We start from the raw sequence: 27,680 nt of genomic DNA on the forward strand, positions 1-27,680 counted from the left end.
TCAGGTGGATCTGGCTTGTAATGCTCCTGATAGCCCTTTTGAACAGCAATTGAGGTTTCTGGCTAGGACTAGACTTTATGCAATGGAAGTTGCGTGGAATGTCAAGGTATCGCCTGATGGTTGAAGTGTACCTCTTGGGTACCCACCACCCCATGCTTCTAGTAACTTCTGCTGATGCTGTGAAAGGTAAAAGACATATTGGGGGGGTGACCCAGAACCCTACTTTTAGAGCTGTAATAGAAGCTAAAGCTGGAGGGAGAGGTTACTGGCTGGCGGGCTTCCAAGTGAACTGATTTTTGGTGCCTAGTACAGTGCTTCTCTGAGTAAGTTTAGGCATGGGGAGTGCTGCCATTTGCCTTCATCTCAAATGAGCTGCATTAGGTTCTTTGTTTCTCTGTCTGGCCCCTTCAGAGAAAAGGGAGGCAGAAATTAGATTTGTTTCATATGTGTCTGTCATTTCCTTAGCAACCCTAGAGGAAAAGTGGATTTCTTTGATTGTGACTTTTGTTCACAATTGAGTGGAGTTAAGCCCCGAGCAGGGAGGAACTCGTGTTTGCAGTTGCCTCCTACAACTGGCAAACAGATGCCAGTCTCAGGACCTTTCTGCAATCCTTGAGCTTGGTCCTTGCAACCCTTGAATAGGGACTGCACCTGGCTTGATCCGAGAAGCATGAGGGGGACTGATGCACTCAGACAGTTAAACGGCAGGAGAGGCAGCGAGCCTGCTACTTCAGCTAACTGCCGTTTAAACTCTAATGTTGACCTGTGCTTTGTAATGCTTGGCCAGGAAGTTCAATGTGTATCTGAAAACCTGTAGCATATTCTACAGTATATACTAATGGTTACGAGCTAATCTCTTAAGTCCTCCCATTTTTCAGTCTTTGCCTAGTTCTCAACTGTACTGGAGCCTAGGAAAGTCATTTTTGCCCCTAGCCTCTGTTCTTGCACCTACAAAGTTTGTGAAGCTGGTATTTTGGCCAGTTTCCCTTCCATGCTCAGCATCTCCCGTACCTGTTGCAAACTTGGTACACAGAGCTACCAGAAACATGTGGTCAATGAAAGTGTACTTGTGCCGTTTGTTACTTAATGTGTCCCTGAGGAGCCTGGGCCTGTGCAGGATTAATGGAATAAGCTCGTTATGGAAGAAAGCTTAACAATTCTATGTAGGCATAAAGTGATTTATTAAAGACCCTTCCCTGGACCGCTTTTTTCTTATGCTGCAGTTAGCTAACACAGTAAAGGCTGTGCTGGGCTTTCTTATTTGGGGGTGGCAGGGAGGCTGTACAACACCAGGTGTCGATGCAGTGTGAGCCCAGGTGGAACCTGTTGGAGGTTCTGCTGTAAAGAAGACAGTGCAAGGATCGCGGTCCAGCCTGTTGCTTCTGTAACACTATGAACTGAGAAAACAAGGAAGGTGAATCAGATGTCAATATTGAATTTGTTAGCTTCTCTTGCAAGAAGAATGGAGTTTAGTGTTGGAGTCTTCCCAAAATGCATCTCTGAATGCTTTCTTGGTCGACTGTGATAGGGGGGAAGATCTGTGAGCTTTCTCTCTGTCCACTGGCGTTACTGATGCCCTGCTGTGCCTTCTGGCAGAAGGGAAAGAAAGAAAACAATCACGCTTGGGTTTCTTCTTTTAAGTCGGTTCCTTTGGCAGAGAAATACAGCAGTGGCAAGACTATCGACTTTGCTGCCATCTGGCAAAGGGCAACTAGTTGTCCATGCGTGCTAGCTAAACAGATCCAGACTAACGATGTTGAAACGCAAGCATTCAATCTCTGCACACAGGGGGTCTCAGGACAGCACTTTAAGCTTTTAAAGGCACCCAGTAAAAGTGGAGACACGAAAGGCCTCCTAACACACCTCATTGCTTCTGTCAAAAACGTTAGTATGAACAACCCCCATTACACGCCCTGCCCAGACCAGCTTGGTTTATAGTTGTGCCAACTGGGGGGGCTGGTCCGCGTGTGGGGGCGGGAAGGCGGCGGGGGCGCGGCGAGGGGCTGGGTGGTGCTGGCGGGCGGGCGGGCGGCCCCGCCCCTCCCCCCGCCGAGTAACGGCCGCTCGCGACCGTTGGGGCGGCTCGCGCGGGCCGTTGGCGCCGGCTCGCGCCGCCCGGGGCAGAGCCGCTGCCCGCGCTGAGGGGAAGGGGGGGGTGGGGGGTGAGTGTGAGTGAGTGTGTGAGCGTGAGTGCGGGCAGGCGGGAGCGGCGGCAGGTCAGTGCCCTGCCCCGAAGGCCAACGCGCGGGTTCAGCTCGTTTTTCTGATCTCCCCCCGCCTCGCTTGCCAAAGGGCACAAAGGGGCAGGCAGTGTGTTTCTTCCTTTTCTTCTTTCCTCCCGTTCTGCTAAATAGCTTGCTTTCTGGAAGGGCTTGTTTTTCGGAAGGGCGGGCGATGAATGGGTTTGCCTACGGGTATTTTGTTAATTTAAGAGCCCCCCCTCAGGCCTCTCTCTGCCCCTCTGCCCGTAGCGAGGAGCAAGTAGGGGCTGGCCCGCGCCCAGCCCCGGGGTGGCTTTCCCCAGCCCCAGGGGGAGCCAGCGGGAAGGCAGCGGCTGGCTGGTGTTCCCCTCACCAGCCTGCTCAGCCCTGCTCCCCGGCTGTCAAGTCACCGCGGAGCGACCGGGTGACAGAGCACCGGACTGGGTTGCCCAGAGAGGTTGAGGAGTCTCCTTCTCTGGAGATATTCAAAACCCGCCTGGATGCGATCCTGGGCAATGCGCTCTAGGTGGCCCTGCCGGAGCGGGAGCGGAGGGTTGGACTAGAGGATCTCCAGAGGTCCCTGCCCAGCTTGGCTGTTCTGTGACGGCCAGGGAATGGCCGTGCCGCTTTTCGTTAAGGGGCTGAGGTGCTCATACCCGTTCCTGTTGCCCTTGTGCCCTTAGTGCCAAGGACTGTCGCTGCAGGAGTTGGTGTGAGGGGTGGTGGTGGGGCAGCCAGAGGACTGGAAACGTGCGCGCGTGAGCCTTGGTCCTTGGGAGGCAGGGCTGTAGGGATGGAAGAAACAACCAGGAGCTCCCGAGTGGTGATCACGGAAAACCAGCTTTCCCTCTTGGTGACCGGTCTGGTTCAGGAGGTCCCTGTGCGCTGCCAGCTGGTGTTTCTGCTTCCCGTTCGGGAACTGTTTGCTCCCAAACACCAAAGCGATTGCATGTGGAGCTGCGATATGAACTAAGGAGTAGATGGAGAAGAGAAACAGTTTGGTTTTCCCCTTGGGTTTTATGTTTTGGTTACTCTCTGTGCCTGCAGTGCAACCTGCACAGCTCTTGTTAGGGATGGAAACGTTCCGCTAGTGCCAGGAGGATCTGTACGGGCTTTGCATTTTTTGGTAAAACTCAGGAAAAATAGTGCCTGTTTAGCCTCTTAATTTCTTCAGAATAGAATTACTGGAAATCAGAAGGGTTTAACTACTGCTAAGCAGAGCACAGGCCAACAAAAAAATTGTTGGGGGGGCTGCAGATAGTAATTACATAGCAACTCTGGTGCTCGCCTGGGACTACTGAAGGATATGATCCTCGAGGCTTTTTTTAGATCTTACTTTTTTTTCCTGTGTGTTTGCCAAGTGGTGAGTTCTGCGGCGCGCCTCTTTAGCCAGCAAATCTGCCTCTGACATCTGTACTTCAGTTTTCCCAAGCGTAGGGAAAAGAATTACCGTGTTTCCCTGTGTCTAGCAAACGCTCTCGGTGTTGGTCCTCTGAGCTGCTTGGAGCAGATGGTAGTAACTTTTCCTCTAAACCAAGTCAGATGTCTGTCTTATTTTGAGATGGACTTCTCTTTCGTATCCGCTTAAACTTAGTAGCTTGCTCTTCCTGCTGTAGTGATGAAGCAGACTGGTTTGAAGCCGAAGTCTGCCAGGAACTCCTCTTTTGTTTTGGAAACTCCCTTTTAACCAGAGGTTTAGGTTCCTGTATCTTCCTGGTGTTCGTGCTCCTTCTCTGGCCCAGCTGTTAGTCCTCTGATCAGCTGGGAAAGGAGTGCAGTTCTTCCCTCTGGAGTTTTGCTGTAAGGCAGTGTTAGTGAACAAGCAGGAGAAAAAAACTGGCCACTCCATGGCAAATATTCTTGGCCAAAAAAAAAAGAGAGAGACAAATCCATTTATACCATCTTATTTCATTCTCTCCTTCTGATAGTGTTTGAACAATTAGAATAGGAAACCAGAGAGTCTCTTAGCAGGGACGAGGAAAATCCCCGACAGCGTTATGATCTCTGTGCTTCAGGAACGTTGGCTTGGTTGCTCCGTTCAGCAGCCCAGCGGACGTGCCTTCTCCCGGTGCTGTGCTGCTGTCCGTTCCCCTCCTCTGAGCAGGTTTGCTCTTGGGGCACTGAAAAGCAGTCCACGATGGTCCTGGCAGTAGAGGAAATAGTCTGAAGCAGCAGGTTCAGAGAGCCCCAAAAGTGCCATCTGCTCCAGGCCACCCCCCGTGCCTGGGGGTTTGCCTGGGCCCTGAAACGGTGCTGGGGCCGGTCGGTGCTGTGCAGCTCCGAGGGGCTGTGAGGGGCAGGTGTTCAGCCCCCTGTGGGGAGAGGGGCTCCGATTTTGTCCTTCTTGGTCAAAGATGGTGCCCTTAGGGGAATGTCTGTCATGCCCCGTGGCTTTAGGGGAGCCAAGGCGTGAGGAAGGGACGTGATGTTCAGGCCCAGCCCAAGCAATGTCATGGGCAAAACAGTCTCAACTTGTGGAATTTTTACTTAGTAGACTTGATTGCTAATTAACACAAACTTCCAATCACTGACTTGGGTCCTGAGAAAAAAGAAAGGGTAAACAATTCAACAAACACTCCAGTAAAAACTTTGAGCCTAGGAAAGGGGGAGGAAACTTAAGGCCAACAGCTCTCCTCCCTGCTTCTTTGTCTCAGTTACCCTCAGTCCGTCCCTGTTCCTTCAGTGAGGTGATGGGCACTGCAGGAGGTTGGGGCTGTGTGCGTAAAGGTTACTGTCAGCCACTTCTCCGTGCTTTGTGTCTCTGGTGGTGTACTTGCTGCAGCATGGGTGCTCCACGGGCTGCGATCCCTTCAGGGGTGTCCGGGCCCCAGCATGGGTCCTCCACAGGCCCAAGTCGCTTGCAGGGTTATCTGCTCCAGCGTGGGTCACCCACAGGCCGCAGTCCTTTGAGGGGCAGCTCACGGTGTGGGTGGCCCGTGGGTTGTGCTCCTTTCAGTGCTGTCCCCGCCCCAGTGCATGTCACCCGTAGACTGCGGTCCCTCAGGGGTGTACCTGTGCTGGGGTGGGTCACCCAGAGGCTGCAGTCGCTCAGAGGTGACCCTGCTCCGGTGTGGGTTGCCTACGGGCCACGGGCCCCTCGGAAGTGCACCCCTCTGGCGTATGGAGCACCTCCTTCCAGGAGCTTGTCTCCAGCCGCACCTCTCCTCAGCAGTCTCTCCTGCCACCTGTCTCCTGAAGTTTGTCTCTGCAGGTCTCCTCATGTATCTCCTGATGCGTCTCCTCCCTTGGTGGCTCCTGCTCTTGGTTAAATCTGTCTGAGCAGGGGCCCGCAGGTTCCTCTCCCTGGCTGACATGTTGGCGCGTGATGACTTATGCTGGTGTCAGAGCTGGCTGCGACTGGGTGCAACTGGACCTGGGCAATTCATAGCCTCTTCCCGAACAGGTCACCACTGCCGCCCCCTGCTGCCTGAACCCTGCAGTTTCTACCCAACGCAGCACTCGTGGGTGTAGTAACTAGGTGCTCCTGCATGAACTGATGGGGCGCGTGTGAAACGCCAGGGCGCTCATGCATAAATGAACCGGGTGCTCGTGCAGGAGGTATTTGGGCCCTCAAATGTAAATGAGTTGGATGCTCATGTGCGAGCTATTGAGGCGCTTGTGCATAAATTTCCTGGGGACTCCTGTGTGAAATAACTGGATGCTCCTGCATAATTTGCTTGGGTGTTTATGCATGAAATAATTGGGTGCTCATGCCTAAGTTGTTTGGGCACGCATGCACCAACTGGTGGCACGCTCAGGCGTGAATGCAGTGAGCCCTGCAGCTTATGCCCAGCACAGGAAGTCACACTGTTAGGCAGAGCACTGCTTTCTGCTAGCTGCCAGTCGGGGACGCGCGAGTGTCTCCATTCACGTGTCTCCTGTCTCGAGTTATGGCTGGCAAGCAAGGACCGAGCAGTAGTTCCTGCAAGAATTGGCCCAGAGCAAATCCAGGACAGGTCAGGTGTTTTCCTGTTTTTCCTGGAGCAGCTTGAGCTTCTGGCTGGTCAGAGCCTGCTGGTGAGGCTGCTCTGCTGTGAGTGGGGGCCTCTCCGCAATGCAGCGGGAGGTGGCCCTGGTCTCCAGCGTTGCTTGCCTGGACTGAAGGATCAGTCAGCCTCTGTCCTCATTGCTTCTGGCAAAATTATTTGGGCCAAGACTGCAGCCCTCCCGGGCTGCCTCAGGCTGTCCCTCATCTGCCAGGAGCTGCTGCCCCGGGCGGCTCCTCTGCGCCTGGAGCTGGGATTCCCTTGTGACCATGTTCCTGTGAGCATGACCCATTTGCACGGGGACCGTCTCCTTGTTTTGCATTTGTTCAGCAACAAGCACAGCGATCCCCTGTTCTGCCAGAAGAGCCCCCAGACTATAGAAATGCAACTAAATAAATCCAGCGCACGAGGATGTTGCACAGCATCCCACACTAGCATTTGTTCCACTACGTCTGAACAAATGGGTGCTGCTACGTTTGAGAAGATGTTGATGTTCTTGGCTGGCTCTGGAAACGGAGTAAAAATTTGTACTCTATGTTAAGTAAAAGCTGATGACTGGATGCAGTTAGGCCGTGCCAGCGTGGATTTTACAGTCAGCTCAATAAAGCGACTCTCTGTGTTAGTCCCTACCTGCCCAGACCCTAATAACGCCTGATTTCCAGGGTCTGTCTTCTGTTGAAATTTTCTCCTGCCCAGTAGAGGGGAGCTGAAATGTTCCTTTAAGATATGAACCGGGTGTCTCCCCTTCACCTGACCACCTGTTCTTATGGCACGCTTAAGACTGGAGCAGGTTTGAGGTCTGCAGTTTTTGGTCCAGCTTTGTTGTGCTTGGAGAAGGAGTGCCAAAAGGACTTTGTGGAGGGAGCAGAGGGGAAGGCACAGACGAGCACGTACAGAGGTGAGGAGTCTGCAGAAGGCTCCTTTTTGGAGGAAGTCAGGCAAAAAGGCAGAGGCAAGAGAAGGCCAAGCCAGCCGCCTTGAGCCCCGTGCCCTCTGGCTCCGGGAGGAGGGAGGGGCTGGGAGCCGCTGCTCCGGCCACGTTGGTGACCAGACCCCTGCGAGGGAAGCAGGTGGAGGGCAGTGACAGAGGGAGATGGGGTGCTGGGGCACCTCGGGGTGCCCTGCCCTGCCCTGCCCTGGGTGGGTGGGGCCTTGGAGCCTGCCCTTATTGGCTGGCAGGCCTTTGTGATGTGCAGGGGTGTGTCCCAAAGCCGGCCCTCATTGGTCGCAGCCGTCTGTGATGTAGGCGGGCGTGCCGGGCCAGGCCCTCATTGGCCGCAGCGCTCTGCGGCGGTGAGGGTGGTGTGTAGGAGTGGGTCCCTGCGGTCCCGCTCTGCATCCACGTGGGGCTGGCGCAGCAGCGCTGTCCCTGGCCCGGCGCCATGTGGAGACTCCGGGCGCTCCGAGGTGAGGGGCCGGGGCCCGCGGGAGACCCCCCGGCGCTCAGCGCCACCGGCTGGGGCCGGGCCGGCTGTTCCTGCCGCTGCGGGAGCTCCCCTGAGCCTGGCGACGGCTCCTCGGGGAACGCCTCCTCCTCGCTCCCGCACGGCTCCGCCGGGCCCTCGTTTGACGGACTTTCCACCCAAGGAGCTAGCGCGCCCCAACCGCAAGGGAGAGGGGACCGGAGCAAAGTGTGCAGGGCCGTCACCCGGCCTCGGGCTCTCCCCCAGCACTGCAGGGGACCTCAGTGCTGGCTCACGAGGAGTCGGGCCTGATGGGCCTAGTGGCTCCAGCACCACTGGCCTGTTCGGGCAGCAGAGGCCGTGGCTCCAAACCCGCCAGGCTGCGGGTGTTATGTGCACAGCGTGGCTGAGGGGGGCCGGGAGCCTGTGGGGTGGGGGCCGACCTTCGGCTCCAAGCAGGGCCTCTCGGAGCAGGGCTGTGCGGGCCATGGCCCATCAGGGTGGGAGGATCTCCAGGTATCTCCGAGGATGGAGGTCCCACAGCCTCCATGAGCACCTGCTTCCCTGCTCGGCCACCCTCCGGGGAACAATTGTTTCCTAACGTTTAACGGGAATTTCCCGTCTCCCCGTTTGTCCCTGCTGCCTCTCGCCCCATCACCGGGCGTTTCTGAGCAGAGGGTCGCTCCGTCCCCTCTGCACCCTCTGCTTGGGAGCTGCTGGCAGCAGCGCGCTTCCCCCGGCCTTCTCCAGGCTGGCCAAAGCTGGCCCTCGCGGCCTCTCCTCGTGTTTACTGTGCTCCGGGCACCAGCCCTTTGCAGCGGTGGCTCTTTGCTGGACTCGGCCCAGCGTTTCCGTGTCTGTCTCGTAGTGGGAGCTGAGAGGGGACCAGCGGGCGGGGGTGGTCTCACGAGGGCCAAGCAGAGGGGAAGAGTCGCTGCCGTCGCCCTGCCGCGAGCGCAGCCTGGGCCGCCGCATTAGCGGGGAGCGGAGGGGTTTCTCTCCCGGCGGGGGAGGCGTTTTCCCCGGGCTGGTGCGGACGGCTGAGGCCAGCAGAGCTGACGCTCGTCCTCTGGTCTCGCCTTTCAGGTCTCTTCACTTGCGGAGGTTGCTGGTCCCGACCTCGCGTGGCCGAGGATGGAGGCAGGGCGGCAGAGTCCGTCCCTGCAGCCGTCCCCACCTCTGCTGACCTCGTGACTTCTCTGTGCAACCACCTGCAAGACGAGGAGGTGAGGCGGGGGCGTCGCGCTGGGCTGCGCGTGGGTTCGCAGGCGCCCGGCAGGGCCCCTGGTTTCCCAAGGGGGCCGCTGCCCTCCCGCGAACGGCACGTGCTGCAAACGCTGCCGCTGGCGGGCCCCGTGTCCGCAGCTGTGGGGCTCCCTGGCGGTCAGGGACAGCAGGGCCGACCTGTTCCCTTCTGGGCTGTGTCCCCAGGGCGACAGGGCGGAGACTTACCGAGAGCTGGAGAGAGTCTTGCAGGCCGAGGATGGCCGCTTGCAGAGCGCTGTCCTGGGCAGAGCGATCGCGGCGGCTTCGAGGGACATGAGAGCGGCGCAGGTGAGCTGCTCCTCTCTGAAGGCAGCCAGCGGCGCCCGGCTGGAGCCGGGCTCTGTAAACCGCAGGAGGGCTCTGCCGACACGTCTCGAGCGCTAAGACCCGTCAGAGGTTGCCAGCCGCCCTGGGGCAGCTCCTTCCCCGCGGATCTGCCTCCGCGAGAGCTGCAGAGGGAGCGGGGAGCGGGAGCAGCTCCCTGAGCCAGCAGCGCCTGCGCCCAGGGCTGGTGGCGGAGCTGGGACGTGCAGGGCCACGATTTGTGCACCAGCAAGTGTTTCCCGGAGGGAGAGGCCTTGGGGGCTCGTGGCTGCAGTGGATTTGGGGGCGATACCGGGAGCTGCGCAGGGAGGTGGCCGAGGCAGGAACCGAGGGCTGGAGGCAGGCGGTGGCCGCCGGCACGCTCAGCCTGTCCGGCTGCCTCGGCCTTTCTCCTGCTGAGGGGGGATTCGTTGCTCTCGCCAGGGTGTGACGGAGGACGTGCGGACGGCCGCCAGCGACGTCCTGGTGGCTCTGGCCCGCTCCCACTTCGACAGCGTCATGTATGAGCTGCAGTGCCACCTGAGGGCCCTGGGAGAGATCTCCGAGGACTTTGTGTTTGTCACCTTGGGCAAGCTGGCCAGCAGCTACGGTAGGGCCCCTCGGCCTCCGGCTCGGGGCTACGGTCTGCGGTAACCGGGAGAAGGGATCCTCCCCGTCCCCCAAATGCTCCGTGCTGAACCGGAGCGCTACGGACGGGACGGGCGGGAGAGGCAACGTGGCGGGCTCTGCCCCCGCCGCCCTCGCAGGCCCCCGAAGGGCTGCCCCGCTCCCCGCTTCGGGGCAGGCCCCAGCACCCTGGTGCCCTGTCGAGTCCCTCCCCGTGCTGAGGCCTGCCCCGGCCCCTCGGGCAGCTTGGTGCCCCGCTGGCTCTCCAGCGCGTCCCCGGGGGCCCGGCAGCCCGCGGGCTCGCCCTGCCGCGCTGCCCCGGGGTTTCCCCCGCGCGCTGCCCCAGCTTCCTCTGACAACGGCCGCTCTCTGTGCCCCTGCCCCTGCCCTCTGTGCAGCCCTGCGGTGCGTCCCCTTCATGGGAATGACGCTCTTCGCCGTGCTCACGATGCTGAGCCAGGTGGGGAGCAGCCGGACCCTGCGCGCTGTCTGTGGCGGTGAGTGTCGGCCCCGCGGGGAGGGGAAGGGCCGGAGCAGCCCTCGGTGCCCGGGGCTGTTGCTGGGCCACGGCAGGGCCGAGCCTGCGGCGAGGTCAGGCCTCTGCCGTCCCCACCAGCATCAACGGGGCGAAGCAGGATCTGAAGCCCAGGAGGTTTCTGTGGGCGGGAGGTGGGGGTGCTCAGCGCAACGGTGCAGAGGCCCTCCTGGGCCCTTGCCGCTGCCCCTGCTGCTGCGCTTTCCTCCTGGTGCGACCTCCCATCGTTGGAGCTCACTCACGCCCAGGCTCACTCGCGCCTTCTCCCTGCAGGGCAGGCTGGTTTTGTGGGGTTCAAAGAGAGCGGGCGAGTATTGGGGAAGGTTTGGGCAGGGAGGCAGTGAGAAGTGCAGGGGGGACCAAGGCTGTGAGGAGGAGGAACGGGAGTGGTGGGGAGGAGGCGAGCAAGAACGCAGCGTTTCAGTCCCGGCATCTCAAAGCGTTGCACGGCTTGTCCCTGGAGCCAGACCCGGTCTCCTCCAGTCTCCTCCGCGCGGCAGACTCTGACGTGATCCTTCTGCCTTGTCTCGCTGCAGTCCTGGAGCAGTGGTCGAAGGCCGTAAACACCTACCTGCGCGACTGGGAGAAATGCCCCTTCCCGCGCATGGGGCAGGCCCAGTTCTGCAGCAATGTTCACCCGCTCTTCTGCCACGTGGTGGGGAGCTGGCTGGGCTGCGAGGAGGAGGAGGTGAGAATGGCTGCCGTGGCAGCCCCGCGGCGGCAGCAGCGATGTCGGGGTCCGTCTGTCTGTCAGCATGAGGGCCGTGTGGGAGGAGAGGCGCCCGGGGAGGGAGCAGGGTGTCTGATGCAGCACCCAAAGCCGGGCCCTGCCGATGCTGGTGGCAGGCGACAGGCAGCGTGCGGGACTGCATCTTCAGCCGCTGCCCGCGCCCAGGAGCACGGGGCCGGGGGCCGCCCTGCTGGGACCCAGCCGAATCCGGGGCCTTTGGGCAGGGCCGGGGGGGCCCGGGGCTGGGGACGTGCCCTCTGCTGTGGAGCAAGCCCTCGTCCTCCAGGGGAAGCAGGGAAACGCCTGTCTGTGGGGAGGGCAGACCGTGTCGGGGCGGAAGGACCTTCAGCCCTGATGAAGAGCGTCTCACTGCCCTCCGTGCAGGTCAAGCAGGCGGTCCTGGGGGCGATGGCTGCCATGATGGGCCTCCTCCTGCACGAGGAGGAGCACTGGGAGCAGGTGTGGGCGCAGCTCCCCTGGCTCCTGGGCCAGTATCAGCAGGTCCAGGACACTTTCCGGGTGACCAAGGTGAGGTGTCACAGTGGGGCTCGGTATGGCCATGGGGTCTGTGCACGTGCTGCAAGGTTTCAGGGGGCTGTGGGGTGCCTGGAGGAGCCGGGGCCCCTTGAGAAGAAATGGAGAGGGCAGGGGAGGCTTGAGGCCTCCTGGGCTTCTCGGGCAGCACCAGAGCAGCGCAGGTGGGGCCGAGAGGGAGCTGAGCATCCTCGGGGCCCAACCTCCTTGGGAAGGGAGGCCTCGAGCCGTGTCCCGAGAGCACCGTGGGCGCGAGGGGCTCTGCTGTAACGCCTGGGCACCATCCAGCCGCGTCTGGCGGGGAGGGGAGGTCTGAGGGGTGTGAACGTCGTCCGATGGGCTCTGCGCAGAGGAGAAGCCCTCTAAGGCTGCTGCTGGGAGGGAAGGACACACGAGAAGCCCCGTGCAGGAGGGTTTGGGTTTTTCTCCTGGGGGCTGGAGTTGAGGAGTTCATCACAAAGAGGCTGGGTTTCCTTTTTTAAGACGTTGCTTTAGGTGACAGCGCCTGTCTTCCTCCCCCGTTCCCTTGCAGGGTCTGAGTTATTTTCTTGAGACTTTGGGGGAAGCGAAGATCCTCATCCCCAAGGACAAGCTTCAGGCCATCGGCACCGCTGTGCACAGCCAGGTAAGGGCAGCGTGACCTTGTGCCGCTTGCGCTGGGTGCAGCAGACCTGATTCGCGCGGCCAGGAAGGTCCTGCTGGACGGCCGGGCAGAGCGTCCTTCCAGGAGGACCTACCTGAAGGCCGGGTCCATGCAGACTGTAGGGAGTCGCCTCCCGTTCCGGTGTCTGGAGGCTGTTGTAGAGCTGGTTGTGGCTGCTGTGCGCAGGCTCAGGGGAGAGCCCAGCTCACCCAGCAGTTTCCCTCCCAGCCCCGTCGCAGCTCTCTGGAGCCCAGAGACCCCGAGCGGAGCGCAGCGTTTGCACCCGCTCAGCCCTGGGCAGCCCGGCCGCCCCAGACCTCTGGATGTGCCCAGCGCCTCGGTGGGGTGGGCTGGGCTTTGGCTGTGGGTCGCGTCCCGGGGCTAGGCCTGCCTTGGGAGTGAGGGAGGGGGAAAGCGAAAGGTTGGGGAAAGGGTTCATCTCCTCGAAGTTCGGCATCCCGAGTTGGCCACCAAAGCCCCGGCACTTCCCTCTGGGCTCCCTCTGGAGCTCCGGAGCGAAGCAAGGGTGATCCACTGCATGAGGCGAGGAGCTGCGGTCGCGGGGCGAAACGTCCCTCGGGGACGCATCTCTCTCTCCAGGGAGTCTGCGGCCGGCCCGGGGCGACTCGCTCCGACTCAGGCAGCCGCTTTGCAGCTGTCCAAAGCTCCCGGGGAGCCGAGAGCGGAGGGAGCAGTTTCTTTTCCGTCCGCTCAGTCCTGATGCTCTTTTCTCTGAAACGCACCTTGTTCCCACAGCTCAGTGATGAAAGCAAGCAGCACAGCGGGGACCACCGGTCGGAGCTGACCTACTGCGTCCTGCTGCTGGGTGAGGGGAGGAGACTCCGCGTGACACCGCTGTGCCCTTGCCGCTCTCTCCCAAACCTCTGAAATGGGGGGAAGACACGGGCAGCTAACACAGAGCACGAATTTTCCCTGGCAGCCCGAGTTTGCGCTGAGGACACGGTGGCTTTTCTGCACTCGCAGCTGGGGAGCGGGAGCGAGGCCGCTCGCGTGGTGTCCTTGGAGCTGCTCAGAGCCCTGGTGCGCTCTGCAGGTCAGTGCTGCGAGGCGCAGTGAGGCTGGCCAGGGGTTTGGGCTGCCGGGCTGGGGGCAGACACGGCTGCAAGTGATGCACAAACACCCAAAACGAGCTGCAATGGGCTTGTCCCCAGCCAAGCTGCTACGTGGCTGCAGGGACAGGGATCTGACAGGGCAGCTGTAAACGGTGACACACCAGTGATGGCGCCCGACGCTGGGTGACGGGGCAGGGGCACGAGCTACGTGTCCCCATCGCGTTTCTGCAGTGCTCCGTGTTGTTATAGCAGTCTGTCGCGTCACACAGTTGTGTCTGTAAAGGGAGTCACTCGGGGACTCTGCTGCTTCCTCGGCCGTCACAGTCTCGTGCCCAGTTTTCTGTGCCGCTCGGGTGTGAAAGAGCTGGGAGCTTTGCCAGCTCCCTGCTGAACCGAGGGCTCTGCCTCAGCCCCCGTCTCTCCCCGTCTTTTCCAGCAGCGGAGGGAGGACAGCGCCTGCCCCTGCTTGTGCAGGCGGTGCGGTCTGTGCTGAGAGACCCCAGCAGGAAGGTGAGCTGGTTGGCGAGGGGCGGCACCGCGGTGGGTGGGCGTCAGAGAAAGCTTTCCCCCGGGGCAGAGCCTGGCCAGCCCCAGCGGGTCGGGGTCAAGCCTAGACGAGCGTTTCCCTGTGGAAATTTCCCCGCAGGGCAGTGACCGTGGGAGCAGAGGGGTCTCCTGCGCCCGTGTAGTCTCCCCATGGGGCAGATGGGCTGGGTGGGTGCGAAGGCGTCTGCCCCTCGGCTTTCGAGCTTGAGGGGGGGGGGGGAATATCTTATCTTATCGGGGGATAACTGCAATCTCCTCCCTGGCAGGTGGCGAGGGCAGTTCTGCGCTTCACCAAGGAGCTGCTCAGCTGCAGCGTCCAGAGCTGCTCGGCCTGGGATCTGGTGGCCCACGTCTTCGCCACGTTCAGCCAGGCCTCCGGCAGACTGGTGAGGGCAGAGCGTGACGCTTCGGCTTCGCTCTGTGCCGGGGTGTCCTGGGAGCCCCTGCGGGCGCCCTGGAAATGGGGAACCCCCCTCAGCAGGGCTGCAGTCAGCGGTGCAGAGGGCTGAGCGGCGTCCCCATCGCCGTTCCTGGGGGGGATCTCGGAGGGTGCCGGGGGAGCGCTTTGGCCTCCCACCAGCGCGTAGCAAATCCGACTGCGGCGCTGACTGTTCGCCCCGAGAGATGAGCGGTGCTCACCGACTCTGTGGCTGGAGCCCGTCCCGGCGAGGGGATCCTTGTTCGCAGCTTTGCTCTCGGGCTGCCGCTGGCCTCGACTAAGGACGCTGGCGAGCGCCCCGACGGGCAGCGGGTCTCCCTGGTCGCAGCCTGTCTAGTCCTTCCTTGGCCGGGGACCTGGCCCCTCCTCTGGGCCTCTGTGCTCTCTCCTGCCTCGGGAGACGGGAGACGGGTGCTCCCAGGGGACATCACAGCAGCGCTGGGTGGTTCCCGCTTCACCTCCCGTCTCAGGGACAGGGAGTGACGCTGGCGTTGTCCAAACCGTGTCTTGCAGGCGCAGGGAAACCTTTCTCGGGCAGAAGCACAGGAAGCAACAGACCTTCAAGCCCTGTGCTTGGACATCCTGGGCTCTGTGGACGTCTCCGTCAGGGGGATGACCAAAGTAAGTCGTCCTGCGCCCTGCTGCTGCCTCCCTGCCCCGCTCTCCCCCAACTGCTCCCCAAACAGGCCCCTATGTGCACAGGGCGAGCGGAAACGTAGCCCTTCGTTTCCCCCTCAGAGCTAAAACGAGCTCTTGAGCTGGCGGTGGGGCGGGAACCCCAAAGTGCTGAATTGCCTCGTTCTCGTCTGCAGCTCTTGTGGCCGCGGCTCCTGCAGTACGTGGTGCCAGCCCAGTACACGGGCACGCTGGTGCCCCTGTCCCAGTGCCTCCGAGAGCTGGCCGAGCGCCGGGAGAGAGCAGGGGACGAGGAGGGAGAGGAGGAGGCCGATGTCGTGGCCTCCCGGGAGCGAGGTAGGAAGCCGAAACCATTGCCATGTGCTCTGCCGGGCCGTGCAGGGGCCGGGGACGCCCTGCCAGACGCAGGCGGGAGGCGGGAGCGAGGACGGGCAGAGCCGTGCCCCTCTGGCCGGGGCGAGGGAGCTCTGTGCCGCGTTTCCTCGTGCCCGGCAGAGACGCCTCGCTCGACTGCTGGCAGCTTTCTGCTTGCGGCCCGGGAGCGTTTCCCAGCCGCGCTGGAGCTGCCTGCACCTCCGTCTGCTCAGCCCTGGGGAAGCCCCGGCACAGGGCTGCGGCAGCGCAGCCGGTCAGCAGCCCGTGGGCCGCGCGGGGGCTGCGCGAGCCGAGAGGGGCCGGGTATGGCGGTCGCGCCGCTCTCACCGGCCTTTCTTCCTCCTCGCAGCCAAGCTGCCGACGCCGCAGGCCCTGCTGGCTCGCCTGCTGGTGAGTAGGGGCCCGGGGAAAGGGCTTTCGTGGCCTCGAGGCGACGGGAGAGGTCGGGGCAGAGCCGCTTCACAGGCCGGGGCCGGGGCCGGCAGCCTCCGGGGAGGAAGAGGCGTGCGAGAGCGAGTCGGAGCCACCCCTGCCCCGCGGGGACCCTGCTGCTGGGCGTGGAGAAGCCAACGCCGGCGGCTCCCGGCCGGGGCGGAGCGACCGCCCTCCCTCCGGGGAGAAGCCGCGGCTCCGGCGGCCGCCCCGAGCCCAGGTCTCGCCTGCCCTCTCCCAGGTGCTGGCGGCGGCTCCTCACGCCGGCGGCGGCTGCGGCGTCGCTGCCCTGCGGCTGCTGCAGGCCCTGCCGGGAGCGATCCACGGCACCGTGGGGATGGTGTGGGCCGTGAAGATCCCCTTCCTGCTGCAGTACCTGGAAGGTAAAGTGCCGTCGGGGAGGAAGGGGCTGGGGAGGCCGAAGGGGAGGCAGGAAAAGGCAGCGTCCAGGCGTGAGGGAGGGGAATCGGCCCTGGGTTTCTCAGCGCTTGCTCTGCGGCCGCTCGTCTGCCAGGGAGCGCGCGCTGACGCCGAGGGCAGTAACGCCCAGGAGCGGTGCGTGCGGGGGCCGGGGCCTTTCTTGCCCGTCAGGGCCACGAGCAGGTTGTGCAGCCCCCCGGCGTCCTTGCTGGGTGGGTGTTTGGGAGGGCCGGGCTCGGCGCTCCTGGGGGTGGGGGAGACGTGTCGGGGTGAGAACGCGTGAGCGTGGTCCGTGCCCTCGTGTGACGGCCTGGTTTGCCCTGGGAGCCGCAGTGGAGCGAGGGGGATTGGGCCCGGCGGGTCTGTGAGTGACCCCGGCCCCCGGCCCCAGGGTCCGCCGGGCGTCTGGGGCCTGGCAAAGAGTTTGGCGCCGGGGCTTGAGCCTCCCGGCTCGGGCCCCTTCTGGCGTGGGAGCCGGGGGGTGTTGCAGTGCCAAGGAGACCCCTGGGCTCCTCTGGTGCTAAGTGACACTGAGCGTGTCTTGCTCTGGCTTTGTAGGGAAAAGCGAGAGCTGCCTGGACTCTGCCGAGTGGGAGCGCCTTCTGCTTAAGGTGGAGCGCTGCTGCGAGGGCAGCAAATGACGCTGGGAAAGAGGGGGAAGGTGTGGGTGGGAACTTCCCCAGGAGCAGAGGGAGCCTAAGGAGGAGAATGCCAGTTTAGTTTAGAAAAGAGGAAACGCCCACAAGACGCCCTGAAAACGCCCAGAGGATTTTGTTTTGCAAAGGGCTCTGGGTCACAGAGGGTCGTTTCCTGTTCTGCCGTGTCACATCGTTCCGCTTTGTGAGCGGCTCTGCGGGACGCGGGCCGTGACCGGTATAGCCAGGGAGCTGCCACGTGCAGGCTAGCGCCAGGCCTGCCTTGAAGTCCCTCAAGAAGAATGATCTCCCAGCGCCCAGAGAAATAGAAAATCCTCCGTATGAAACAGGGAAGGGAAAAGAGGACGAGATGTTTTGGGCTGTCTCTTGTGGAAAGCCACCACCCCTGGGCAGAAAGGCAGGATTCACTGAACCCGAGCGATGGCTGCGGGATACGTGTGCGCCACCGGGCCGGTCGCTGGGGCTCCCTGCGTGGAGGGAGGGAGAGAGCAGGAGCAGCGGGCGCCTGGCGAGCAGCCCTCGCCCAGGGGCCGGGGAGGGTTTGCTTCAGCTTGTGCTTCCCCTAGTTCCTGAGATCGTCGCTGGAGACGATCGAGAGCCAGGCCTGGACCATGGGCCTGAGCTTCGAGCTGAGCCAGCAGAAGGGCAGCTACCCCCGGCTGTCCCGGGAGCAGGTGGGTCCCTGCCGAGGTCTCCTTTCTGCTCCCGTTCCCCACGGGCGCTGGCACGAGAGCCCGGGACGCTCCCCGGGCTGCGCCTGCAGATATTGCCCTCTGCGGGCGGGCCGGGCTCCCTGGCTCCCGTCCCTTCGCCACGCAGGCTTTTGTCTCGGCGCCAGCGGGCAGCGGGGCTGGGCTGAACGGCCGGGCGCCGCAGCCGGCTCCTCATGCCTGGTGCGGGCTGGGGCGTCGCGGCCCCGCTCCGTCCCGCCAGGTTGTGGGTGACCTCGTCTGGGGTGGCCTCTTCTCTTCCAGGCCTTCCTGTACAAGGCTATCGGGGTGTCCCTGGCAGTGTGTCCGCACGTCCCCTACGTCCGCGTGGAAGTGAAGAAATATCTACTGAGAACAAATTACTTGGAGGCGTCTGAGAGAGAGGTGGGTTTCCTCTTCTCCCCTTGCTTTCCCCCGAGCCCCTCCGTGTTCCCAGGGGAGCGGTGATCTCTCCCAGCAGAGCGCTCCAGGCTCTTCCGATCTCCGTGTCGCTGCTGTTTCCGTGGGATGTTATGGCAGGTGTCGCTCGGAGCTTGCTGTGGCTGAGTGTCCCTTTCTCTTGCGTTGCAGGGGATGATTTGCGTTGTAGGCGGCTCTGCCGAGAGCCACTTCCACCTTGCCTTGGACTTGGTGCAGGAGTTTGGCTCTTCCATGGAAGAAAGACCAGTGTCGGGGGTTTTCAAGCGCCTGAAGGTAGAGGATCGCGGGTGTCTTGGCTTCTTTTTCCTCTGCCTTTTTTTCACTTGTAAAGCAGTAGCAGCCCAGTGGTGGCTGCTGCATGGAAAGCGGGGCAGCTCCTTCGTTGGGAGGCAGCGGGAGCTGGGGTCCACGGAGGTGCTGGGCTGACGTCTCGTGGCTTCTCCCACGGCCCAGGAATACCACCAGGGGAAGAGAGCAGGGACACACATGGCGCTCATGCTGGCCTACAGCCGGATCGCGCTCTGCGCCCCGCGGGAGCAGCTCCTGGCCCGCGTGGAGAGTGACATCGTGAGGGGCATCCTGCAGCACTACCGCGCCAGCTGCCAGGTGGGTGCGCGGGTGCAGGGCCGGCCACGCCGAGGCGCCGCCTGCCCCAGCTCGGCTCCGAGCTGGAGCTCGCCACGACGGGCTGTCTCGTAGCAAAGAGCCCCGAGGAGGGGTCTGCGCTGAAGGCCGAGTCCCAAACGCAGCCCGTGTCCCTCTGCGTATCCCTGTGTCCGCGTGGCTGCGTGCGCTGCGACCGTTCGTTGCCTCTCAGCATGTCCCCCTTCGCCTTGCAGGTGCTGGGCTTCACCATCTCCACCAAGGTAAGTGCTGCCCGATGGGGCCTTGCTTCCTGCCCTGGCCGCACACCTTTCCCATCGCCAGCGTGCTGGGCTCGCTCTCCTGCTCGCCGGGCCAGGGTCCGGGGTCTCCTTGCAGTCGGTTGCCGGGAAAGCTTGTGCCTTCCCGGGGGGAGCTTCCTCCAAGGAGGGGAGAGGAGGTTTCCTTCCTCCGACCCGCGCGCCGAGCCCATGTGCCTGCGGCTCCTGGAAGATGCAGTGGTCGTGCGCTGTGCTTTGGGGCTGGCCGCCCCGCCGTGTTCCCCTACCAGCCTTTGGCCCGGTGAGGCGTTGCTCATCGGTGCCGCTGTGTTTCTCTCTCCTGGGCCGCAGGACGTGCAGCTGAAGCTGACCCTGGTCCAGAGCGTCGCCGAGGTCAGCCGCGCCATGCAGGGGGCGGGGGGCTCGCACTGCGTGGAGCTCTCCTCCAAACGGGAGCTGCTGGGCATCCTGCTGGTGAGTGCCGGGGCCGGGACTGTCCCGCCGGGGAGTTTGGGGCTGAGCCCCGAGGCCGGTTGCCCCGAGGCGTGATGCTCTCCCTTGGCTGTGCGCGGCCTCTCGAGCGCCCTGAGCCTCGGGGCCCGTAGGTGCTGGTGCCCGGTGGCTGTCGCTGGGGAGAGCAGTGAGTCTGTCCCCGGTGGGGCAGCTGGCCGGCCCCGGTGCCGCTGTGGGAGCCATGCGGGTGCCCAGGGCGTGCGCCGGGGCAGGGCGAGCAGAAGAGCCTGTTCCCGGCGGGAGGGCTCTGGGTCGCTGCCCGCTGCCCACGGTGCGCGTGTCTCTGTGACCTGCAGGGCTTGGTGAAGGAGGAGCCCCGGGATTGCCTGGCGTCCCCGCTGCGCAGGGAGGCGTTTCTGGCCCTGGGGCACTTGAGGTAGGCTCTTCCCGCCAGGGCTGGGGGGGCTGTGGTTTGACCCGCTCTGGGGAGGGGTAGGAAGCCTCTTTCCTGTCTTCCTTTTTCTCTGCCAGCAAACTGAAGCCGTCGCTGAGCCGGGAGGAAAACCGCGACCTCCTGGATCAGTGTTTGCAGAGCGCGATGCCCCTGCCTGCCCCGGAGCAGGCGGAAGAGGAGGGGGCGGCAGCGGCGGACGCTCTGCGCGTGCAGGTACCTTTTGGCCCTTCTCTCCCGGCCTCTCCGGGGGATCCCCCAGCAGCAGGCGCTGCACGCTGCCCCCTCCGGCTGCGCTGGGCGTCTCCGTGTGCGGCCCAACGCCCGTCCTTCTCTCCCGCTCTCAGTGTCTGCACGCGCAGACCATGGGGGCTCTCGGCGAGCTGGTGACAGCCCTGCTGGAGGAAGACCTCACCTCCGGCTGGTGCGCAGAGATGCTGCACGTGAGTATCCGGGGGGCGTCGGGGGAGGCGTCCCCGGCGTCGGGTGGAGGGTGCGCGGGGAGAGCTGGGCTGTGCAGTCGGCAGGGTCAGCGCGTCTGCGCTGGTGCCCCCCGCGAGCGGCTGACGGGGTGGCAAGGGGCCGGCGCCACCGGCTGCCGAGTCCCAGCTCCTCGGCGGGACTCTGCGCGGGAGGGAGACGCTTGGGGTGGCGGCGGGCAGGCCGGGGAGGCCCGTTGGGAGACAGGTCTGCTCTTGCCCAGGTGCTGGAGTACTGGCTCACCTCGGCCAAGGAGTGGGAGCGCGAGAGGGCCCTGCAGGCCTGCGCCCAGCTGCTGGGCGCTTACGAGGAGCGATTCGAGCGCACGGTGAGAAGGGACCCCTGTGCGCTGTGTCCCCCCTCCCCGCGGGCTGCGGCCCCGGCAGGGAGCTCTGCCCTGGGCCCGGGTGCTGGCTTTCGGGTCTCCTGGGCTGTGGGGCTGCCCCGCTGGCTGCCCCGCTGCCCTGCCCCGGCTCGGACGCCAGCACAGCCGGGAGAGGGAGATCGGCCATCGGGGCCGCCCGCGACCTTCTCATCGGCCTTCTGTTTCCCCAGGGAGAAAAGTCTTTCGAGCTCTTTGGCTCCATGGTGGGACTGCTGGCGCCTTTCGTCTGTGACTCGCCGGCCGCGTCCCGCCAGCGGGCAGGGGCCTGCCTGGGCCACCTGCTCTGCATCCGAGGTGAGGGCAGCCCCCGGCCAGGCTCGGCCAGCCGGGCCTCTGTGCCCCCGGGGGCCTGACGATCGCGCGGGGCCGGGCTCCGTTCCTCCTTCGTCCCGGCCCGCGGGCCAGAGGTGGGGTCTGCGTCGCCATCACGGCCCTTTTCTCCTGGTGCTCGCTGCAGGCAAGACTCTGGACTCGGGGGCCGAGGAGGACGAGGTGCAGCCCTTGTGCCAGCGGCTGAGCGCCCCAGACGCCGAGGCTCAGCTCCAGGCTTCCTCCAGACTGGCGAAGGTACCTGGCCCCGACAGCGCGGGGGGAGCTGGTGCCTGGGCTCCGAGGCAGCTGCCTGCTTCCCGGCCGGGGCCCCGCTCCGTTTTGGGAGAGCTGTGGCACTGGGCGCCGGGGGTTAGCGAGCAGCAAGCGGCTGTCGAGCGTGTCCGTCCTTCAGGCGCGCTGGGGAAGGAGGAGAGGCCACGGGGGGTGTGTGTGGGTGTGTGTGGGGGTGTGTGCACGCGTGTGGGACCGTCACACACCGCACGGAAGCACACATACCCACCCGTCTGTGGGAAAAGAGGTGCTGGAGGGAAGCCGGGAAGCTGCTCTGCCTTCTCTTTCTGGTCTCCTGCCCGTTCTCCCTTTGCTGGGTTTAACACATACTTGTTTGGGCGTCCCGTGTATCGAGCCGTGCGTTTGCAGGGGGTCGGCGTGCGCAGCGCCTGCGCAGGCTCTCAGCAGCTCTGGCATCCTGAGGGCCTGGCCCCGGGGGCGGGCAGGGTGCAGGCTTTGCGTGTGAGCAAGCAGCGCCCGGGGAGACACTTCCAGGCCTCTGGGCCGCACAGCGCTCAGCCAGCCCTGCCTGCCCGGCTGCCCTGGGAGGCGGTCGCACCCGCCAGGCCTAGCGAACTGGCCCGCCGCCCCCCAGCGCCCGAGTCTCCTCTCCTTTCTGAAGAGCCGGAGCAGACGTGTGACGTGGTCTCTCCTGTTTCTGATTTCTCCCCAGATCATCTGCAAATACATCCCCGAAGCGCAGGCTACGGATTTCATTTCTGCCGCCCTGGACGGGATGCTGTCAGTCAGGTCCGCGTGCGCTCAGGCAGCTGGCGAGTGGCTGGTCACCTTCCTGGAGAAATGCGGGGGGCAGCTCTCCACGAAGGTGAGAGAGACACCTTTTCCCTGGGGCTTTGGCCTTCCCGCCTCGGCCGTTGCCCTGCCCCTTGTGCCCTCAGCCCTCCCTGCCCCGGGCCCGAAGGGGGACGGCACCCATCTGCCTCCAGAAGAAGGGGGGTTGCAGCAAACTGTTGGCATCCCGGGCCCTGCCCCGGGAGGAACAGGACGTTGACGCTGGGGGTTTCTTCCTCCTGACTCCTGGTGCTGCTTGGGGTTTCTTACACGCTCGCTAGCACAGTCCCCTTCCTTGCTCGTTGTTCCTTGGTGCCCAGCTCCACGCACTGCCGGCGTTTTGCTCTGTGCATGGTGCCTTTTCTGATGTTGGGTGGCTGTTGTGGGTCCTCGTCGTTCTGCCTGAGCCTGGCTGTGCCAGCCCCGGGGCGGCGTTGCTCTCGGGAGCAGTCATGGCCCCTTTGTTGGTGATTTGTGCCTGTGGCCCTGGGGCCTGTTCCCATCCGGTGCCTGCACGGTCACAGCCTCTGCTGCCCTCCTCCGCTCGGGCTCTGCTGCGCTCGGGTTTGGGTCTGGGGCCACAGGGGGCCACAGGCAGGTCCCTCAGCCCAGGGCGGCTCCTCGGTGTCGCCCTCGGTCGGCAGCAGAGATGTGTTCCCGTGGCGGTCCAGCGTCCCCCTGCCGCTGGCCAGAGCCTTCGGGCTTTAGGGCTGGATCTTGAGAAACGGTCGGGGAGCAGGAATTGCTCATCGGCCAAGTGGGGTGCCGGGCTGTGCGGGAGGACGAGGAAAGGATGGGCAGGACGGCTCTTTTGGTCTTCGTTCAGGTGCCGGAAATCCTGAGCATCATTTACATCCGGATGCCGACCATGCAGCAGGACACCCTCCGACGCGTCCTCTTGGAGGCGGTGTCCGTGCTGGCCCTCTACCACCCCGGGGCCGTCATCGACAGCCTGCTGCAGAAGCAGCTGCCCATGGACAGGTACGCGCAGTGCCCCGGCCCCGCGGGCAGGCAGGACCCACCGCCGACGGGGCGAGCAGGAGCCAGCGGAGAAGCCGGTCCTGCTGCTCCGGGGGAGAAAGCCTGAGCGTGGCAAGAGCCGACGGCCAGAGCCCGGCCCGCGCCAGCCCCTTGGAGGCCAGGAGAGCGTTTGGCCGCCGCCGAGGTGGCATCGCAGGTCGCAGAGCCCGCAGGCTCACGGGGGAACTTGTGCTGCCTTGCAGCGGCACCGTGGAGCTGTGGCGGGTCCTGGGGAGGAAGTTCTTTGTGCAGCAGCTCCTGAGGGCTTTAATGGAAAAACTGGAGCGCTCGGGAAACGACCAGCCCAGGAGCAGCTCTGCGGAGGCTGAGGCAGACGACGGTCAGGCTGCGCTGGAGCCGCTCAAGGTGCGTGCGCTGGCAGACGCATTTCTGCAGCTTCGCATCGGACGTCCTAACAACCCTTCAGGCTGAGGGAGTTTTGTGCACGTTGCGACCCCCCCGAGCCCTCGGGGTGCCGTGCTGGGCCCTTCGCAGCGCTGGCAGCGGGGGCAGCCGAGACCGTTTGCTGCTGCCAGCCTGCGGGGCTGCTGCGGAAAGCCGAACTGCGGACAGCAAAGGTCCCCGAGGCGGGAGGGGAGGGTGGGAAAAGGCCTTGTTTTCACAGGCCGTTGCTGGTTGAATTTCTCTGCAGATCACACGTGCCATCGGCGAGGTGGTGTCGACGCAGCAGACCCCGGAGGCTGTGCAGCGCTTGCTGCCGGAGCTGCTGCCGGTGCTGCTGAAGCAGATCAGTGCCACGCTGGGGAAGGAGATGCCCTTTTCCCAAGTCAGCACCCGGGGAAAGCTGTTCCTCAAGGGACACACGAGTGATGACAATCCTTGCAGGTAGGAGCCAGCGGGACAGATGCAGGGGCTGGGCTTTGGTCCCCGTAACCGGGCCACGTTCGCTCACGGCCCCGAGGCAGCGCTTTGGCCTGCCCCGTCTCCTACGCGGCCGGTACCGCCGAGGGCTCGGGCCTTGCCTGCCGCGTCTCCTGCCTGCGGGGTGTCGTGCCTTTCCCTCTGCCCTGCTGCCCCTTGGAGAAGGGACGGGAACGAGCGGGATAAAACCCGGCGTGGCGCCGGCCAGGCCAGGCTGCCCGCGAAAGGGAGGTGGCCGTGGCCTGCCTTTGGGGCCGGGTGACCGGGGCAGCCCGGGGCCCTGGCAACGGGGCCTCTGGCGCGAAGTCTAGAGCCTGGGGGTTTCTAGCGCGATCGGTGAGTTCGGGGTGCCAGGAAGGATGAAAAGGCCAGTTTTCTCACAGCCGGGCAGACGCCAGGGTGGTGAGATGTCATTTTGGGGCGCGTTGCGTCTCCCCGGGGGAGGCTGAGCTCGAGGGAAGGATCGCCTCGCAGGCGGCGGCGTCTCCTTAGCTCTGCCCAAGGAGCCTGTTGCGGTGATGCAGGCCTCGCTGCTCTTCCCCCCAGGCTTTCCCTGGAGACCCTGGAGGTGGTGCTGCGCACGAGCCTCGAGGAGAAGTGGCTGCGGCTGCTCCGGAAGCAGGGAGCCTGGGCCGCCCTGGAAGACCCGCGGGCTCACCACGACGGCGTCTGTCTCCTGACCGGGTGAGAGCCCGCGGAGGCGCCTCGCTGCCCTGGGGGGGCTGGTGGGACCCTTCCCCTGGCCTGGCCGTCTCCGAGTTGCCGAGCGGAGCCTGCGGGGGAGCGGGTGAATTTTGGGGCTTGAGGCCGGGTGCCTGCCTGCGTAACCGCGTGCCGCCTGCCTGTGCTCTGCGCGCAGCGTGCTGCTCCGCGCCGGGACCGTCTCGCTGCCCGTCGTGCTGGTCCTGACGCAGTGGCTGGAGGCCCCGTCGTCCAACCTGCGGGTCATGGCGGCGGCTTTCTTTGCGGAGGTGAGAGAGGAGGAGGGAGAGGCAGGTTTAGGAGGGGTTTTCTCATGACGCTGCTCTTTGGGGAGGTGCCGGCAGCAAGTGTCGCAGTCGAGGCGGGAGCGGATCCCCCCGTAGGAGGCCTCCCGGGAGCTGCCCTTCCCCGGCCCCTGCCGCGTCGCTCCCCCGCGCCGCGGCCAGGGATGTTCTTGGCCCTGCAAACCGCTCGCTCCGGGTCCCCGTCGCTGCTGCCGGGGCAGAGGACGGACGGGCGGGCGTTCTGTCAGCGACCCCTTTCCAGGGCGTCCCCGACCCCAGCCGGGACGGGCTGCCAGGTTGCCTGGAGCTCCGCAGCTCTGCTGAGCGGCCCCGGGACCCAATGAGAAATCCTCTCCGGAGGCCGACCGCCCCAACGTGGGCGCCCTGGGGCCCGGGGCAGCGCTGCCCTCGGCCTGGGCCGGGCGCAAAGGGAGGCGGCCGGGGGCCGGGGGCGTCAGGCCGGGCTCGTGGGGCTTCCTCGCGCGGCGCCCCGGGCGGGCGCTGTGGCCGGGCCTGCTCCGCCTCCGTCCCCGGCTGCTGATGGCCGGGTCGCTGTGCTGCAGCTGATGAAGGACCCAGCGGCCCAGGCCAGGAGGTGCCTTCAGCCCGTCCTGGGGGCCTTGGTGGAGAAAGCGCGGGACCCGAGCAGCACGGTGCGGCAGATGGCAGCGCGTGGGCTGGGCAACGCGGTCAGCGGCGCGCCGGAGAAGGTGAGGGGGGCTTTGCCCCGCAGGAAACGCGGCCCCTGGCCGGAGAGATGCAGGCAGAGAGCGGCGGAGGGGTTGGCGAGGAGCCTGGGCAGAGCAGCAGAGGCAACCGGGGGCCTTTCCCCCGGGCGCGCTGCGTCCTCGGGCGTCAGCCGGGCTGCAGAGGGGGCGGAGGTGCCGCCGGGAGCCTCGGGCTGCCCCCTGCTCGGGGCCGATGCCGGAAGCTTGGGCCCCGGGGCAACGGGAGAGGCGGGCGGTCGGAGGCAGGACAGCGAGAGGCTGGTGCGCGCGTTACAGCTGCGGAAGCGCAAGGGAGCCGTCCTGGCGGCGCTGCGGAGGGGCCTGGAGGACGCCTCGGCGGAGGTGGTGGCAGAGAGCCTGCTGGCGCTGGCGAAGGTGGTCGACGAGCTCCGGGGGAAGGCTGTGGGCTCCGCCTTCAAGGACATCGCCAGGGCCACGAGGGCGTTCTTTGATGCTGTAAGCGAGCGGCGTCGCCTGGCGCCCGCTCGAAGGGTCCCTGGCGGGCTGGGCGCGGGGCGGCGCGGGCCGGGGCAGCTCCGCAGCGGGAGGGTTCGGGCAAGACACCGATGTCTGGGCGAGATGGAGGCGGCGCTGTTTGTGGCCCCCCTCCCCTCCCCTCCCCTCCCCTCCCCCGGGGGTCCTTTCTGAGGGCGTTGCGCTCGACGGGCAGCGCTCGGGGGTTACAGAGCAGTCGTCCGAGGGGTCCCCGCCGCCCGCCTGACGGCCGGGGGCGCTGGGTTGCAGGAGCAGGCGTCGCTGCGCTCGGCGGCCTTCACCCTGTACGGGGTGCTGGCCGCCGCGGCCACGAGGCGGTGGAGGCCCTTCTTCGCCCGGGAGCTGGGGAGCACGTGGGCCAGCCTGGTGCTCCACCTGCGCGACCCGGACGCGGGAGCCGCCACGGTGAGAGCCCGGGAGCTGGCGCGCGAAGCAGCCGGCAAAGCCGCGCGGACGTTTCCGCCCTCCCCGCCGGCAGCGGTGCCGCGCGCAGGGGGCCGCGGAGGGGGCCGGGGCAGGCTCCCTGCTGCCGGCCCCGCGTCCGGGGCGGCCGCGACAGGGCTGGGCTCTCTCTGCCAGGCGTGCCAGGGCGCCCTGCGGCTGTGTGCGCCGCTCCTGGAGCTGAGGAGGGTGCGGCAGGGCATCGCCGTCGGCACCAGGCTGAGCGCGGCCGAGCTGCAGGACGCCGTCTGCAGCCTGCTGGTGAGGAGCTGCGCGCCCCGGGGGCCGTGGGGGCGCGGGCAGGGACGGAGGGAGGGCGGGAGGGAGGGGGCGGGCGATGCACCCGCCCGCGGTGCCCGGGCCGTGGGCGCCGTGGGGGCGTTTTCGGGCGAGCAGAGGAGGACACGCGTGTGCCCGCGTCCCCCAGGCCCAGGAGAGCCGCGAGCACCAACAGAGGCTGTACGTCGCCGCCAGGCGCTGCTTCCTGGAGGGCTGCGCGGAGCTGCGGGCCGCGGCCCTCGACGTGGCCGGTGAGCCGGGGCGGCGCGGGGTGCGGGCCGGAGGGGCGGGAGGTGCGCCGGGGCGGCAGCGCCCGCGGGGCCGTGGGGTGGCAGGTGCTGGTGCCCGGGGGGCGCCTCGAGGGCCGCGGCCCCCCGGGCAGCCAGGGCCGGCGCCTCCCCGCCGCGCGCTCCGGGCCGGGGCGGCGGGCAGCGCGTGACGCCGCGCGGTGCCCCGTGCCGCAGGCGTCCTCGTGGAGCACGCGGGCACCGAGTGGCTGCCGGGGCCGGAGGCGACGCTGCTGGCCGCAGGTAGGCGACGGGCCGGGGGCCGGGGGGCTGCGGGCGGCCCCGCCGGCAGCAGGGGCGCTGACGCCGGTGCCGTTGCAGCTCTGCGGGCGCTGCGGGGCGACGGGGACGCGCGGGTGCAGCAGGCGGCCGCTCGGCTCCTCCGCGACAGCGGCCTCGAGGGAGCGGCGGGCGCCGCCGAGCCGCAATAAAGCCGGGCCGAGCCGGGCCGGGCCGGGCTGCTGTGTGCGCCGGGGGCGGGGCCTGGGGCGGGGCGGGGCGTCTGCGGGGCGGGGCGGGGCCTGGGGCGGGGCGTCGGTGTGGGCGGGGCTGCGGCCCCTTGGCGGCGCCTGCGCGGCCCCCGCGGCCCCTGGAGCCGCG

At 65.3% G+C, this 27,680-nt stretch overlaps 1 protein-coding gene across 1 annotated transcript; it reads left to right on the forward strand.

Moving 5' to 3' along the window:
* The first annotated feature begins 98 nt into the window (after nucleotides 1–98).
* On the forward strand, nucleotides 99–27,528 carry LOC138067066 (maestro heat-like repeat-containing protein family member 2B). Its single transcript, XM_068941025.1, has 42 exons — nucleotides 99–186; nucleotides 8,677–8,816; nucleotides 8,956–9,144; nucleotides 9,604–9,769; nucleotides 10,185–10,283; nucleotides 10,858–11,009; nucleotides 11,436–11,579; nucleotides 12,118–12,210; nucleotides 12,985–13,054; nucleotides 13,169–13,282; nucleotides 13,738–13,811; nucleotides 14,114–14,233; nucleotides 14,800–14,907; nucleotides 15,099–15,258; nucleotides 15,647–15,687; nucleotides 15,971–16,112; nucleotides 16,708–16,760; nucleotides 17,372–17,479; nucleotides 17,780–17,899; nucleotides 18,086–18,208; nucleotides 18,389–18,541; nucleotides 18,775–18,801; nucleotides 19,150–19,272; nucleotides 19,608–19,687; nucleotides 19,783–19,918; nucleotides 20,050–20,145; nucleotides 20,406–20,510; nucleotides 20,738–20,861; nucleotides 21,025–21,134; nucleotides 21,844–21,996; nucleotides 22,789–22,943; nucleotides 23,186–23,348; nucleotides 23,635–23,828; nucleotides 24,411–24,548; nucleotides 24,724–24,835; nucleotides 25,414–25,560; nucleotides 25,855–26,034; nucleotides 26,323–26,478; nucleotides 26,653–26,775; nucleotides 26,942–27,044; nucleotides 27,258–27,323; nucleotides 27,402–27,528. Exons 1-42 carry the CDS (start codon nucleotides 99–101, stop codon nucleotides 27,509–27,511), a joined length of 5,058 nt encoding a protein of 1,685 aa, XP_068797126.1. The 3' UTR covers nucleotides 27,512–27,528.
* The last annotated feature ends 152 nt before the right edge of the window (nucleotides 27,529–27,680 follow it).

The sequence above is a fragment of the Struthio camelus genome, chromosome 4, assembly GCF_040807025.1.
Source record: "Struthio camelus isolate bStrCam1 chromosome 4, bStrCam1.hap1, whole genome shotgun sequence".
NCBI classification, from domain to species: Eukaryota; Metazoa; Chordata; class Aves; order Struthioniformes; family Struthionidae; genus Struthio; species Struthio camelus.

Bases quoted from the DNA above. Each gene is read 5' to 3' on its own strand.
- LOC138067066 (XM_068941025.1), top strand. From the start codon at position 99: ATGTCAAGGTATCGCCTGATGGTTGAAGTGTACCTCTTGGGTACCCAC. The intron at 8,817-8,955 runs GTGAGGCGGGGG...CCGTGTCCGCAG, and splicing joins ACCACCTGCAAGACGAGGAG to CTGTGGGGCTCCCTGGCGGT. The intron at 13,812-14,113 runs GTGAGCTGGTTG...CCTCCCTGGCAG, and splicing joins TGAGAGACCCCAGCAGGAAG to GTGGCGAGGGCAGTTCTGCG.